This window comes from Pristis pectinata, chromosome 1 (genome assembly GCF_009764475.1).
Source record: "Pristis pectinata isolate sPriPec2 chromosome 1, sPriPec2.1.pri, whole genome shotgun sequence".
NCBI classification, from domain to species: domain Eukaryota; kingdom Metazoa; phylum Chordata; class Chondrichthyes; order Rhinopristiformes; family Pristidae; genus Pristis; species Pristis pectinata.
In genome coordinates this window covers 120,210,362-120,224,654 of record NC_067405.1, presented here as the reverse complement: position 1 = coordinate 120,224,654, position 14,293 = coordinate 120,210,362, and the positions used below count along the sequence as shown (strand labels likewise).

The 14,293-nt window shown below is 39.2% G+C and overlaps 1 protein-coding gene across 3 annotated transcripts in view; it reads left to right on the top strand.

Annotated features, from left to right (window-relative positions):
• The window catches only part of tecpr2 (tectonin beta-propeller repeat containing 2), an 81,633-nt gene that overhangs the window by 51,426 nt on the left and 15,914 nt on the right, over positions 1–14,293 (top strand). For all 3 annotated transcript variants that reach the window (XM_052022236.1, XM_052022243.1, XM_052022252.1), the window contains 2 exons: positions 2,300–2,533; positions 8,004–8,152. In XM_052022236.1, the coding sequence (XP_051878196.1) occupies positions 2,300–2,533; positions 8,004–8,152 (383 nt within the window). The remainder of the gene's footprint in view (positions 1–2,299; positions 2,534–8,003; positions 8,153–14,293) is intronic.

Below are 14,293 nucleotides of genomic sequence, written 5' to 3'. Positions count from 1 at the left end.
AATACAAGTGCAGATTTTGAGAAGATGGGTTCCATTTTATGATGCTGAGATTGTATAAAAGTCTAAATTTCCAAGCCCCGGTTATGGCCAGGCAGCTTTTAAGTATGTCAGCAATATTGGATAATAGCAGGTTATTGTCTTGTTGAGAATTGTGACTAAAATTGCATAGAATATTATTTCTACACATGGTCTTTTCCAGTTGCTTTGCACAATTAAAACAGAAGTTTCTGATTTACAGTCATGTTTATGTAATATGTTACTTTATTTAATCAGATCTATCTCAGCTTCACCTTAACTGGGTACTTCTGATGAATGTTAAGTAAATATAATTCCTTTTACATTTTCCACCTTGCGCTAATTGGCATATGTAATCTTTTGAATGCAAAAGTGCATTTTATGGCTTTCTGTCAGATGCTGTCCATGTCTAATGGATCCTATATTCCATCACTCTAATTTCCCTTCTATATTTATTGTTGAAAATCTCCTTCATATTACATTAAGTTGATCGAACCATCCAGATTTTTGTAGTCCACACCTCCTATTGAAGAGGAACTTAATTGGATTTTTTTTCCCCTACTTCTACAGTTGTCAAATTATTTCAAAAAGAAACCATTTTTATTTTCATTATTTCATTTTCTTGCATATTATGGTGGTTAAGTTTCTAGATTGGTAACCCAGAGGCCTTGATTAACATTCGAGCAACACGGGTTCATATATCACCAGGGCAGCTGTGGAATTTAAATTTATTTAATAATCTAGACTTTTTTTTAAACTAAAAGCTAATCTTGGTATTGACGACCACAAAACTACCATATTGTTGTAAGAACCCACCTAGTTCAATAATGCCCTTTGGTAGGCATGGAGTGGAGGGGATTTCTGCCATTTTTACCATTTGGCTCTGTGTGTGACTCCAGACTGGGAGTCATAGTCATATAGCAAGAAACAGGTCTTTAGGCCCTGAGTCTGTGCTGACCATACTTACTGCCAGTTTACACTAATCCCATTTTATTCTCCCAATTCTACCCCTTGCCTACATACAAGGAGTAATTTACAGTGGCCAATTAACCTCCCAACCTTGGGATGTGGAAGCAAACCAGAGCACCCAGGAGAAATTCATGATAGCAATGTGGCTGACTCTTAAATATCTTCTGAAATGCCACTCTGTTAAGGGGCAATTAGAGATGAACAATAAAACCTGCACTTCTGTTCATATCCTGAAAAATAAGTAGATTAAAAAAAATTAATGTACATAACGTAGCATTGTAAACTATTTTGTTCTCTGTACTCCAATTTAATTCTTTAACATTTTATCATGCTTTTTCTCGTATGCTGTAAAATGGTGGTACAAGAATCTCCACCTGAAACCTCTCTAAATGTTTGTTCTTGAATTTGTGTGACTGGTAAATGAACATGAGAACATATCCAAGACCAAAAATAGGCCAGAGAGCCCTTTGAACCTCTTCTACCATTCAGTAAGATCATGGCTGATCCAATTGTTGGTCTCAACTCCAACTTCCTGTATGATTCCTCATAATCGCTGAGTCCCCAGTAGTCCTATGTCTAGCGCTCAGCCTAAAACATAGTTGTTGAATCAGATTACTGTCTGGGGTAGAATATTACAAAGGGTCACAACTCTGAGAGAAGGAACACCTCCTCTATCTCTATCTTAAATGGGCATCCCTTGTTTATGCCCAAGAAATAAGTTTCCCCCTCCAGGGCTAATGTTCCAATCGCACCTACCTTGTCTGGCCTCCTCAGAATCTTGTATATATTAGTGAGCTCACCCCTCATTTTTCTGAACTCCAGAAAGTAGAGCTGCAATCTACATAATCTTTCTTAATAAGACTATACCCTATTCTAGGATTTAACCTAGAATGCATAGAATTTAGCAAGCTATCAACTAAGCCACGAATATTTGCAAATGGTAAAATTTCCCAGACACAGCTATTAAGTTCAACTGAGATTTGTTTGTATTTGAACTAGTAATTGAAGCGGAGAAAAGCTGTTCCACTCAACTAGACCATAGATGCTATGTGGTACTTAGACCTTTTATGTCAAGCTCTACTGGAACACCAAATGAAACATGGAGAGCTGTGTGTTATCCAAATTAGTAATTGACAGTGTTGAATAAAATCTAAATCATGGTCAATTTATTCACTGTGCGCACTGATTAATTCATCTGCTTTGCAACAGGCTCTTTAAATTATGGAAATATTGGTGCTTTCTATTCATACCTGAACTCATTGACAATGGTTGCAGTAATACTAAAAGTAATTATCATGCAACGTTTCTTCTGCAGGAAGTTTCCTGTGGCTCGGTCAAAGCAATAAAGATCTCTTCTGCATCAGTGATCAAAATCCTGAGTTTCGGCCCTCTACTGTACAGTTGCCTCCAGATGTAGAGATGGTACAGATTTCTGCCAATCATGATGCAGTATGGGGTCTGGATGTGAAGGGCAAAATTCATATAAGGACGTTGTCAGAAAACTGCCCAAGTGGTATGCACTGGACCAAACTAGATCTTACACAATTGGGTAAGGTTTATTTTCTTGAACAGTTTTGTTACGAAAAGCATTTTACCTTTTATTCTGTGGCTCCCAATTAAGCAGCACACTGATTTTTATAATTCTCACCCTTGCTTTCATATCAATTGCTGATCTTATTTCTTACTATTCTTGAAATCTTCTCCACCCTATAACATCCAACATGTCTTGGCTCCTCCATTTCTGGCCTCTTAAACTTTCCTGCTCAACCATTAGTTATGCTTTCAGGTCCAAAGCTCTGGAATTCTCTCCCTAAACTTGCCTTCCCCGCTGCCCTTTTCCTTCTTTTAAGTACTCCTTTTAAAAACTAATTATTGACCAAGATTTTAGTCATTGCCATAGTACCTTCTGTGGTTTAGCATCACCCCTGCAAAACACCTCAGTGTGTTACTGTGCCACAGGTGATGATATAAATGGAAGTTTAAAAAAATATATATACCAATTAATGAGAGTTAAGTAATTATGATCAACAGGGAAATTCCATTTTTCATTTAATATATTTATAAAGAATTGGTTAGCATTAGTAATTTGCGGTGTAGTACCTTCGTAATAGCTAACAATTTTTCATAAGAGATTTGTTCAAGTGGTCTGTTGTGTTGGTGGTGAACAGTTATTGCTGCTTTGGTTTTGTTTAGTGTTGCCTTAAAATGTGGCCAATTACATGCAATAGGTTGCATAGATGTTGGCATTTCAGAAAATCTGTTTCCTTAATTATTTATAGGTTAAATTGTATCAGTTAAATTAAATTGTTAACACCAACAAAACTACACACTCTACACCGTGGGTTAATAGAAGCCTTATTATAATTCCTTTAAATTTTTAGGGTATTCGAAAAATCCTGATGTACTAATTTGGATTGTTCTTATCTCGAGTTCAAAGTTTAAATATGATAAATGAACACCTGTGGCCTTGCTGCTATTTCATGCAGTTTAAATTTGATATATATTTATCTATTATCTTTATACAGTGGGTTGGAAACAAAACACACTCTAGCTTTCACTCAGCTCAACAACTGCACTTACTTCCTCCAGCACCCCCCCCCCTCCCCCACGAACACCAATTGAAAATGTCTGTCCTGTGGAACTGGTGTAAAATATTGGAGCTCCTCACTGAGTGTTTCCTTTTTTTTTCATTGCTTCATGTTTCTTGCAAATTTTAAAGGGCAGCTTTTCTGCTGAGTAACTGAGGCAGGCAATGCTTTGTTACAATGATGCATATAGGCTACTAGTGGAGCTTAGCATAACCATCAAATATGATGTTCAAAAAGCAAAATTAAATAATTTGTTTTTGCAGATTTACATTCATTAAGCCATTCTGTGAGTTCGTTTGTGAGTGACTGTCTGTCATAATCCCAAAATAGTCCCGACAGACTGGATAAAGTTATTAGCTCAACTATGGGCTCCTTCAGCTGTCCGTTAAATAAATGAATGAATAAATAAATAAATAAATAAAGTTAGTTTGTATAGTACTGCCTTAAGCTGTTAAGTAAAAACTTATTAACCCTTCTGGGTATGCAATACAAAGGTTATAAAAATTAATTTGCAAATTTTTTTATTTAATCAATAAAAATAAAAAAAATAATGTAGATACATAAGGGACATTTAAGAGACTCTTAGCCACATGAATGATAGAAAAAAAATAGGGGGCTATATGGGAGGGAAGGGTTAGATAGATCTTAGAGCAGTATAAAATGTCGGCACAATGTCGTGGGCCGAAGGGCCTGTACTGTGCTGTAATGTTGTATGTTCCAGATGATTTTATTTGTAGCACAAAGTGCTTGTGGATGTTCTTCTATTAAGAGAGCTTCTGAATGTTTGAACATACCTCGGATCAAAAATAAAAACAGCAATGCAGAGTAGACGTTATCTGACCCCGTGTTGTGGATCATGATGACGCTGTTTAAAATCAAAACACATTTTAACAGCTGTATCATGTGATTGCATTAGTGATACCTAAAGCATATGACTTAGTGATTACTGCTGATGTGATAACCTTGTATGAGAAATGAATAGACTGTTGCTCCTCGTATATATTAAATTTTTCCCACAGTTGGATTATTTAATCTTTTGTGAGCTATCACAGTTTTTATTTTCTTGTAATAATCTAAGTGTTTTAAATCCTGGTCCTCTTTGGGTGCAAGCATTGGGAAATTCTGTTGGTGTTACAAGGATCCTACAATTTTGATCATAAATCTGGATCCTGAAATATAATATTATACTTGTCTAAACTGAGCAAGAATGTATTTGTAATAAAAATCAATCAATGAGTGCAATAAGAGGGAAAGATTGTGTTTGTCTATTACTCATGCAAACATGTATATCTGTATGTATGTTTGGATATGTTTAATAGTTGAGGTGTTTGTCCTTTGCTAACATTATGAATTGAGGCAGAAACTTGCACAATAATCTAAACTGATACATCAATGGAGTATTGTGTTGCCAAAAGTACTATCGTTTGCTTTAGAACATAAGCTGTGGTTGTGTCTGGCTATTCTGGTGATTCAACACCAAATTATTCCCTGCCAGAAAAACTGCTGCATGTTTGTTCAGATGCAGTTCATTGAGTATTTAAAAAAGTTCTATGAGTAACATAAGAATTCTATTTGTATTTGATTTTTAAAAGTATATATGTACATGTTTAATATTATCAAACAAAACTAGATTTGAAACGGTATTCAATTTACATTTGATGCACCAATGTAACTGCAGTATGCAAAAATTCACTTTCCATGTCCTTAACATACCATATTGCACTTTTTGTACATTAGCTTTTCTAAGCAGTTTATCCAGATGCCTTTCCAGTTGACAACATTCCAGAGACAGTGGAAAGGCTTTGTCATTGGTGGCAAACGGTGCTGACAATGGAATGTTAACCTTGAAATATTTAACTGTGTCTAACTGTGGAAACTCTCTGCCATCTGAAATATTGCATGATATTATAATATCCACTCTAGGACATGTGGCACAAAGCTTCTATCAGCATAGCTATGACTTTATTTTATCATTTAGCTGTTCTAATCAAGGCTTGTGTTGTTTTAAAGGAATTGAAATATAGCTTTTCAATGTACACTACCGGAATTAAACTATTGCAAGAGAATGAGCTCAACCTAACACTCTTTTGATCTTCACCACTTGAATAGTGTTGAATTACAGCTAACCTTTACTGTCGCAGTAAGAACATCAAAGCATTATCAGGCAGAGTCAATGTGATTTTATGAAATGAAAATAATGTATGACAAATCTAATAGAAATATAACTAACAGGCTAGATAAGGAGGAAACAGTGGACATGTTGGGTCTGGATTTTCATGGCCAATACATTCCTGTAAAGGGGAAAGGGGAAGAAAGAGAATTCCAAGAAACCCTGGATGTCAAGGGATATTGAGAATTTGGATCATTTTCTTTTTTTTAAAAAAAAGTAAGCATGTGGCATGCATGGAGTACTGAAAATGGGTAAGGTCCTTCAGGAGCATAGAATGCATATGGGGGTACTTTTTAACAAGTTCCACAAAAATATCGCTGGCAGACAAGATTAAGGACAATCTTGAGGCATTTTATAAGAGGGTAACCCGGGAAAGAGTATGGCCTGTTGGGGACCAAAGGGGTAATCTGCGCCTGGTGCCAGAGGAGATGGGTGAGGACTTGAATGAATACTTGTATCGATAATCAACTCAGGAGAAAGTCATTGTAATTGCAGGTTTCAGGAAGGGGGCAGGGATATTCTACAACACGTTAACATTAAAAAGGGCGGTGTATTAGAGGCCTTAGCAGGCTTAAAGGTGGAGAGGGCCCGATGAGATGTATACCAGGCTGCTATGAGCACTAAGGGAAGAGATTGCTGAGGCTGTGACAAACATATTTTTAAATTTTCACTGGTGACAACCGAAGTGCCAGATGATTGGAGGACAGCAAATGTGGCTTCTTTATTCAAGAAGGGCAGCAGGGATAAGTTGGGTAATTATAGGTCAGTGAGTCTAACATGAATAGCTCATTGGGGGTAAAAAATGAGGTACAAAATTAATCTACACTTTGGAAAGGCAAAATGTTTGCTTCTAGAGGATGGTTGCAATCTGGAACACATTGCCTGAGAGAGCAATGGAGGCAGGTATTCTCACAACATTTAAGAAGTATCTGGATGAGCACTTGAATCACTAAGGCATAGAAGGCTATGAATCAAGTTCTGGTAAATGGGGTTGGTATCAATGGGTATTTGATGGTCGGATTGGACATGGTGAGTTTAGTTTCAGTACTGTGTGACTCAACGATTATATTTTTAAGTGCTGAAACATGAGTAAATGTTGGTACTCAAAGATTCATAGGCTTGTTCATGGAATGCAGAAAGCAAACCTCCTGATGCAGCAAGGTTTAAATGGGCAGACGAGCAATATCTTGACCTTCATTGCAAAGTTGTACAAGTACATGAGTTACAGACATCTTGCCCTAATATACAATAATTTTTTGTGAGATCTCTTTTGTAATACTGTGCAGTTTTGGTCACTAGCCAACTAAAAAGTTATACACCCCTTGGAGACTGTAGCATAGATTTACTGGATTGATTCATAGGATGAGGGGATTGTCTTACAAGGAGTGATTTTAAGATTGACATTCTTCAAAATTCCAGTGACTATAAGAAGTGATCCCATTGAGACAAAAGAGGTACTGAGCAAGATCAGTAAATAGAAGTTAGGCCACTAGTTAGTGGCCAGTTAGGCCACTAGTTAGTGGCCAGTTAGGCCACTCAATACGATGAGGCGACTTCTCTTTGCTACACGTTGTAAATCTTTGGAATTGTCTGTGCCTGAAGACCATGGTTGATCTTGCTTAGTTGTTAAGTATATTCAAACCTGAGATCAGTGGAGTTCTAGAGTCTTGAGGAAATTGAGGGATTTTTGGATCTCCTTTGTGTACTTGGGATCAGTCCTGATGTTGAATGGAGCTGGTGCAAGGGATTATACAGCCCATCGATTACCTTTTTTTTGGAATACCAAACTTGTTATAACTAAGGAGATGCCATTTTTGAGGAAAGTTAAATGTTACAGGTGAAAAGTTTTATTGCCTTCTTATGTACATGTGTTTTTCCCTAATATAAAAGATTTAATTAAGTGATTAGTTTGAGGCTTTCATCTTGCTATTGAAGCTCCAGGCATTGTAATATGTGGTCAAGAGCACCTACGATAATTGTAAAGAGATGTAAGTGAACAACTGCCATTCATTAATCCCTCTTCCTCTGGCCTCCCCTCCACTTTTTCCTCTTATAGAATTTGCTCAAATTCCCCTCCACTCTCTCCTTACATTCAGTGTCTCAGGATGACGGGAGTAAAAATTCATGTGTGGGGAATAATCAACATTCATTCTTCCTTTTGACTGTAATTCTAAACAAAAGTTTAATTGCAATATCTTTTATCTTTCTCATGGGCTCAGTGGCTGCCTCACATTGCTAAAAGTGTTTGTTTTTCTCTTCAGGAAGCATAAAACTAGCAGGCCTAGCTTGTGGAGGTCAGCACGTTTGGGCTTGTGATGTTGATGGAATTGTTTATTTCCGTGTGGGGACGCAACCATTAAACCCCAGCATGATGCTGCCTGCTTGGATAACCATTGAACCACCAGAACAGGTAGGTGGCAGACAGATATTTTTCTTTCTCTTATCAAGCATCCTAACTTGGGTATGGCACACCAGAAAGCAGTGTAAAGTTTACTCCTAACAGCTCCAAAACTTTTTAATGAAAATATCTTCAAATTGGAACTTGAAGGTTTTGATTTCCCAAATTATCTGCACTTACGGCTTCTGTATCAATCTATGAGATTAGGCAAGAATTTGTGCCGAGTTGAAATGATTTATTTTGATAGTGACTGGTAGGTGGTAATTATTATATGGGGTCAACTAAAGAGAGATTTATTGATCTTGATTTTGCTGTTAGTGTCGAAGGAAAATCTTCAAATTATTGAGTCCATTAGGGTGAATATGAGGAAAAACAACCGAGTTGAGAAGGTATAAATTGCTATCCTCATGAGTGGTTGAGATGAATTGCATAGATAAATGGAGAAGATGTGACAAGGGAATAGAATAGGATGTATTGATACAGTGAGATAAAGCAGGTTGGGAGGAGCCTCATTTAGAGCATAAACATCACATGGATCTAATGGGCTGAAAGATTGTAACTGCAGTGAACTTGCATTCTAATTAATTTATCCCTGTTGTATTTCTTTATGCTTTGTATTTAGAAGCGATTTGGATTTTAATACTAATTGCATAAAGAATATGCCTTTTGACATCATTTTGAAACTGCTGTGCTGTTCACTTTTCAAATTTCCACAGTCATCTTCCTTTCTCCTCCCCACTTCCATCAGTCTCATTGCCTGTCTCCACTTCATCTTCACATGACAATGACTCATCTGGAGCCTATGGGGATTCCATAGTGAGGGGAACGGACAGGAGATTCTGTGAGCCTGATAGAGACACCCGCATGGTGTGTTGCCTCCCAGGTGCCAATGTATGGGATGTCTTGGATCAGGTCCAGGGTATTCTGAAGGGAGAGGGCGAGCAGCCAGAAGTCTTGGTACATGTTGGTACCAATGACGTAAGTAGAAAAAGGGAGGAGGTACTGAAGACCGAATACAGGGAGTTGGGAAGGAAGCTGAGAAGCAGGACCTCCAGGGTAGTAATCTCAGGATTGCTGCCTGTGCCACATGCTAGCAAGGGCAAGAATAGCAGGATCAGGCAGATGAATGTGTGGCTGAGAGACTGGTGCAGGGGGCAGGGCTTCACATTCTTGGATCATTGGGATCTCTTCTGGGGGAAGTATGACCTGTACAAAAAGGACGGGTTACACCTGAACCCGAAGGGGACCAATATCCTAGTGGGCAGGTTTAATAGAGCTGTTAGGGAGGGTTTAAACTAATTTGGCAGGGGGATGGGAACCGGAATGATAAGGCTGAGGAAGGGGAAAACAGTAATAAATCAAAGATAGCGTGCGGTAAAGATGACAGGAAGGGTAGGCAGGTGATGGGGCAAATTTGCAGCCAGTGCAATAGAGTTGCAGTGCAATAGAGTTGCCGTGCAATCAAAGCAAAAAGTACCAAATACTGGACTTAAGGTATTATACTTAAATGCACGCAGCATAAGAAATAAGGTGGATGATCTTGTAATACAGCTACAGATTGGCAGGTATGATGTTGTGGCCATCACTGAGACGTGGCTAAAGGATGGATGTCTTTGGGAGCTGAATGTCCAAGGATACACGGTGTATCGGAAGGACAGGCAGGTAGGCAGAAGGAGTGGCATGGCTTTGCTGGTAGGAAATAATATTAAATCATTAGAAAGAGGTGACATAGGATCGGAAGGTGTAGAATCTTTATGGGTGGAGTTAAGAAATCACAAGGGTAAAAGGACCCTATACAGGCCTCCAATCAGCTGCCTTGATGTGGACTATAAATTACAACAGGAAATAGAAAAGGCTTGTCAGAAGGGGAATGTTATGATAACCGTGGGGGATTTTAACATGCGAGTGGATTGGGAAAATCAGGTTGGTACTGGATCTCGAGAGAATTTGTAGAATGTCTACGAGATGGCTTTTTAGAACAGCTTGTTGTTGAGCCCACTAGGGGATCGGCTGTACTGGATTGGGTATTGTGTAATGAACCAGAGATGAGTAGAGAGCTAAAGGTGAAGGAGCCCTTAGGAGGCAGTGATCACAACATGATTGAGTTCACTTTGAAATTTGAGAAGGAGAAGCCGAAATTCAATGTGTCGGTATTTCAGTGGAGTAAAAGAAATTACAGTGGCGTGAGAGAGGAATTGGCCAAAGTTGACTGCAAGGGGACACGAGCGGGAAGGACAGCAGAGCAGAAATGGCTGGAGTTTCTATGAGAAGTGAGGAAAGTGCAAGACAGATATGTTCCAAAAAAGAAGAAATTTTCAGATGGGAAAAGGACACAACCATGACTGACAAGAGAAGTCAAAGCCAAAGTAAAAGCAAAGGAGGGCATACAAGGAAGCAAAAATTAGTGGGAAGATAGAGGATTGGGAAGCTTTTAAAAGCTTACGGCAACTAAGAAGGTCATTAGGAAGGAAAAGATGAACTATGAAAGGAAGGTAGCAAATAATATCAGAGGATACTAAAAGCTTTTTCAAGTATATAAAGAGTAAAAGACAGGCGAGAGCAGATCTAGGACCAATAGAAAATGACGCAGGAGAAATTGTAATGGGAGACAAGGAGATGGCAGAGGAACTGAATGACTATTTTGCATCGATCTTCACTGAGGAAGACATCAGCAGTATACTGGATACTTAAGGGTGTCAGGGAAGAGAAGTGTGTGCAGTCACAATTACAACAGAGAAGGTACTCAGGAAGCTGAATGGTCTAAGGGTAGATAAATCTCCCGGACTAGATGGAATGTACCCTCGTGTTCTGAAGGAAGTAGCTATAGAGATTGCAGAGGCATTAGTAATGATCTTTCAAGAATCAATAGATTCTGGCATGATTCCAGAGGACTGGAAAATTGCAAATGTCACTCTGCTATTTAAGAAGGGTGCGAGGCAGCAAGAAGGAAATTATAGACCTGTTAGCCTGACATCAGTGGTTGGGAAGTTACTGGAGTCGATTGTCAAGGATGAGGTTACAGAGTACCTGGAGGCACATGACAAGATAGTCCAAACTCAGCATGGTTTCCTTAAAGGAAGATCCTGCCTGACAAACCTATTGCAACTTTTTGAGGAAATTAGGCTAGACAAAAGAGATGCAGTGGATGTTGTGTATTTAGATTTTCAGAAGGCCTTTGACGAGATGCCACACATGAGGCTGCTAAACAAGATAAGAGCCCATGGAATTACAGGAAAGTTACGAGCATGGATAGAGCTTTGGCTGATTGGCAGGAAACAGAGAGTGGGAATAAAGGGATCCCATTCTGGTTGGCTGCCAGTTACCAGTGGTGTTCCGCAAGGATCCATGTTGGAGGCCGCTTCTTTTTATGTTGTATATCAACGATTTGGATTATGGAATAAATGGCTTTGTGGCTAAGTATGCCGATGATACAAAGATAGGTGGAGGGATGGGTAGGGTTGAGGAAACGGAGAGTCTGCAGAGAGACTTGGATAGACTAGGAGAATGGGCAAAGAAGTGGCAAATGAAATACAATGTTGGAAAGTGTATGGTCATGCACATTGGCAGAAGAAATAAACGGGCAGACTACTATTTAAGTGGGGAGAAAATTCAAAATTCAGAGATGCAAAGGGACTTGGGAGTCCTCGTGCAGGATACCCTAAAAGTTAACCTCCAGGTTGAGTCGGTGGTGAAGGTGGCGAATGCAATGTTGGCATTCATTTCTAGAGGAATAAATACAAGAGCAGGGATGTGATGTTGAGGCTCTATAAGGCATTGGTGAGACCTCACTTGGAGTACTGTGTGCAGTTTTGGGCTCCTTATTTAAGAAAGGATGTGCTGATGTTGGAGACGGTTCAGAGAAGATTCACTAGAATGATTCCAGGAATGAGAGGGTTAACATATGAGGAACATTTCACAGTTCTCAGGCTGTACTCCATGGAGTTCAGAAGAATGAGGGGGGACCTCATAAGAAACATTTTGAATGTTAAAAGGCCTGGGCAGAGTAGATGTGGCAAAGTTGTTTACCATGGTAGAGGAGTCCAGTACAAGAGGACACGACTTCAGGATTGGAGGGCACCCATTCAGAACAGAGATGCAGAGAAATTTCTTTAGCCAGAGAGTGGTGAATCTTTGGAATTTGATGCCACGGGCAGCTGTGGAGGCAAAGTCATTGGGCGTATTTAAGGCAGAGATTGATGGGTATCTGAGTAGCCAAGGCATCAAAGGTTATGGTGAGAAGGTGGGGGAGTGGGGCTAAATGGGAGAATGGATCAGCTCATGATAGAATGGCAGAGCAGACTCAATGGGCTGAATGGCCAACTTCTGCTCTTTTGTCTTATGGTCTTAATCTCATGAGTGAATTTTTGTACGTGTACAAAAGTGACGATCAAAGCAAGGCTGTTTAACTGTGGAAGATGAGCATGATTCTTTGTCGGTCCTATATCTGTATGTACGGACTCCAGTAGGGCATGGGAAAATATCACATTTGGGGCATAAAGTCTAATTGATTTCTCCATCAGCACCACTGAGGAATTTTAAAAATTGCACAGCTCTCTGTCCCAAAGCAATAGTTCTTAGCTTTGTGATTAAACAAAATAACAGGAGTAGATAGCCAAACCACTTTGTAAGTTGAACACTATAATAGCGTGTACTTTTTTTTAAATGTGGAAAACAAAACATCTAAATGTTGATTTGAAGATCTGATTAGAGAAATTTCTACAAAGGTCTGACATCAAACACATGAATTTAAATATTTTTCCTTGACCTTAGAGCCAAATTTAATCCATTTTAAACACTGAATCTGCAAGTAATTAGTCTGTGGAGATTGTAAGTACAGCCAGTTATCTAGCGCTCATTAACAGTTATTTGATTATAAATTTACAAATGAGTTCCAATGTTTAAACCAAATTGAAATTAATGATTTAGTCTGTGCTGATAATTGGGAAGTTAATGGATTTGGTGAATGAAACTTTGAAAGAGATTCAGTCCTGTGTGATTAGGAATAGTTGCAGAATTTATTTGAGCTCGTCCTTCGTGAATGGATTATCGTAGTTTCTGAGGCATCGCAATTATGAACAACCATCTACAGAGGTGCTATCTGTTCCTGAGTAAATTTGCCGCCTAAGCTGATAACTATATCTAGACTAACTGCCTTAAATTTCCCCTCCACCTGCTCTCAGAAGACATCTACACCTAAATGAATTGTTTAAATCCAGCTCGTAAATTGTACAATCTTAACTTCTAATGTACTTCCAAGTTTAGAGACTTCTATATGTAAAATTGCTATATAAATTAGGAACTTAAGGCAGAATTTTAACATCGGCAACACTCTCTCATGTCCACAATTTCCAAAGAGGTTCCCCAGTTGCATTAACCTATCTGTAACATGTTGGGAGAGTTCTTCCCATTTGGTGTTGATCACCTCTTGCAGCTCTGATAGCACCATTCAGATCAATAAACCAAGCTAGTTATGTGGGATTTCTCATTTATTCCTAACCACACGCTTTTGCTAAGAGTTTTGAGCCTGCAGTCGGTGCTTTATGCTTCCAAATGCCTTCTAATATATTGATTATTTTGGTCAATGTTGAATTCAGTCCTGGATCACAGTTGCAAAAAAGTCAACAAATAGGCGCAGCATCTCCCAGTGGCCAGCCATTTTAATTGCACTTCCCATTCCCACACCGACATGTCTGTCCACCTCGACTGCCAATTTGAGGCTAGATGCAGATTAGAGGAACAGCACCTCGTATTCTGCCTTGGTAGTCTCCAACCTGACAGCATGACCATCGATTTTTTTTTTCTAACTTCCGATAACCACTCCTCTCTGTCCCTTTTTTGTTTTCCCTTTTCTCACCATCTCATCTCTTTCCCCTCTTCCGCCCTCTCAATCCGCCCATCACCCCCACATTCCTCCTTCTGGTTCCCCTCCTTACCTCCTCCCCTTTATTCCATGGCCCACTGTCCTCTCCCATCTGATTCCATCTTCCTCAGCCCTTTGTTACTTTCACCTATCACCTCTCAGCTTCTCACTTCATTCCCATTTTTTTCACCCCCCCCTTGCCTGTATCCACCTATCACCCACCAGCTCTTGCTCCACCCCTTCTGACCCGCCCCCCCCCCACCTTTTTATACTGGCTATCTTCCCTCTTTCTT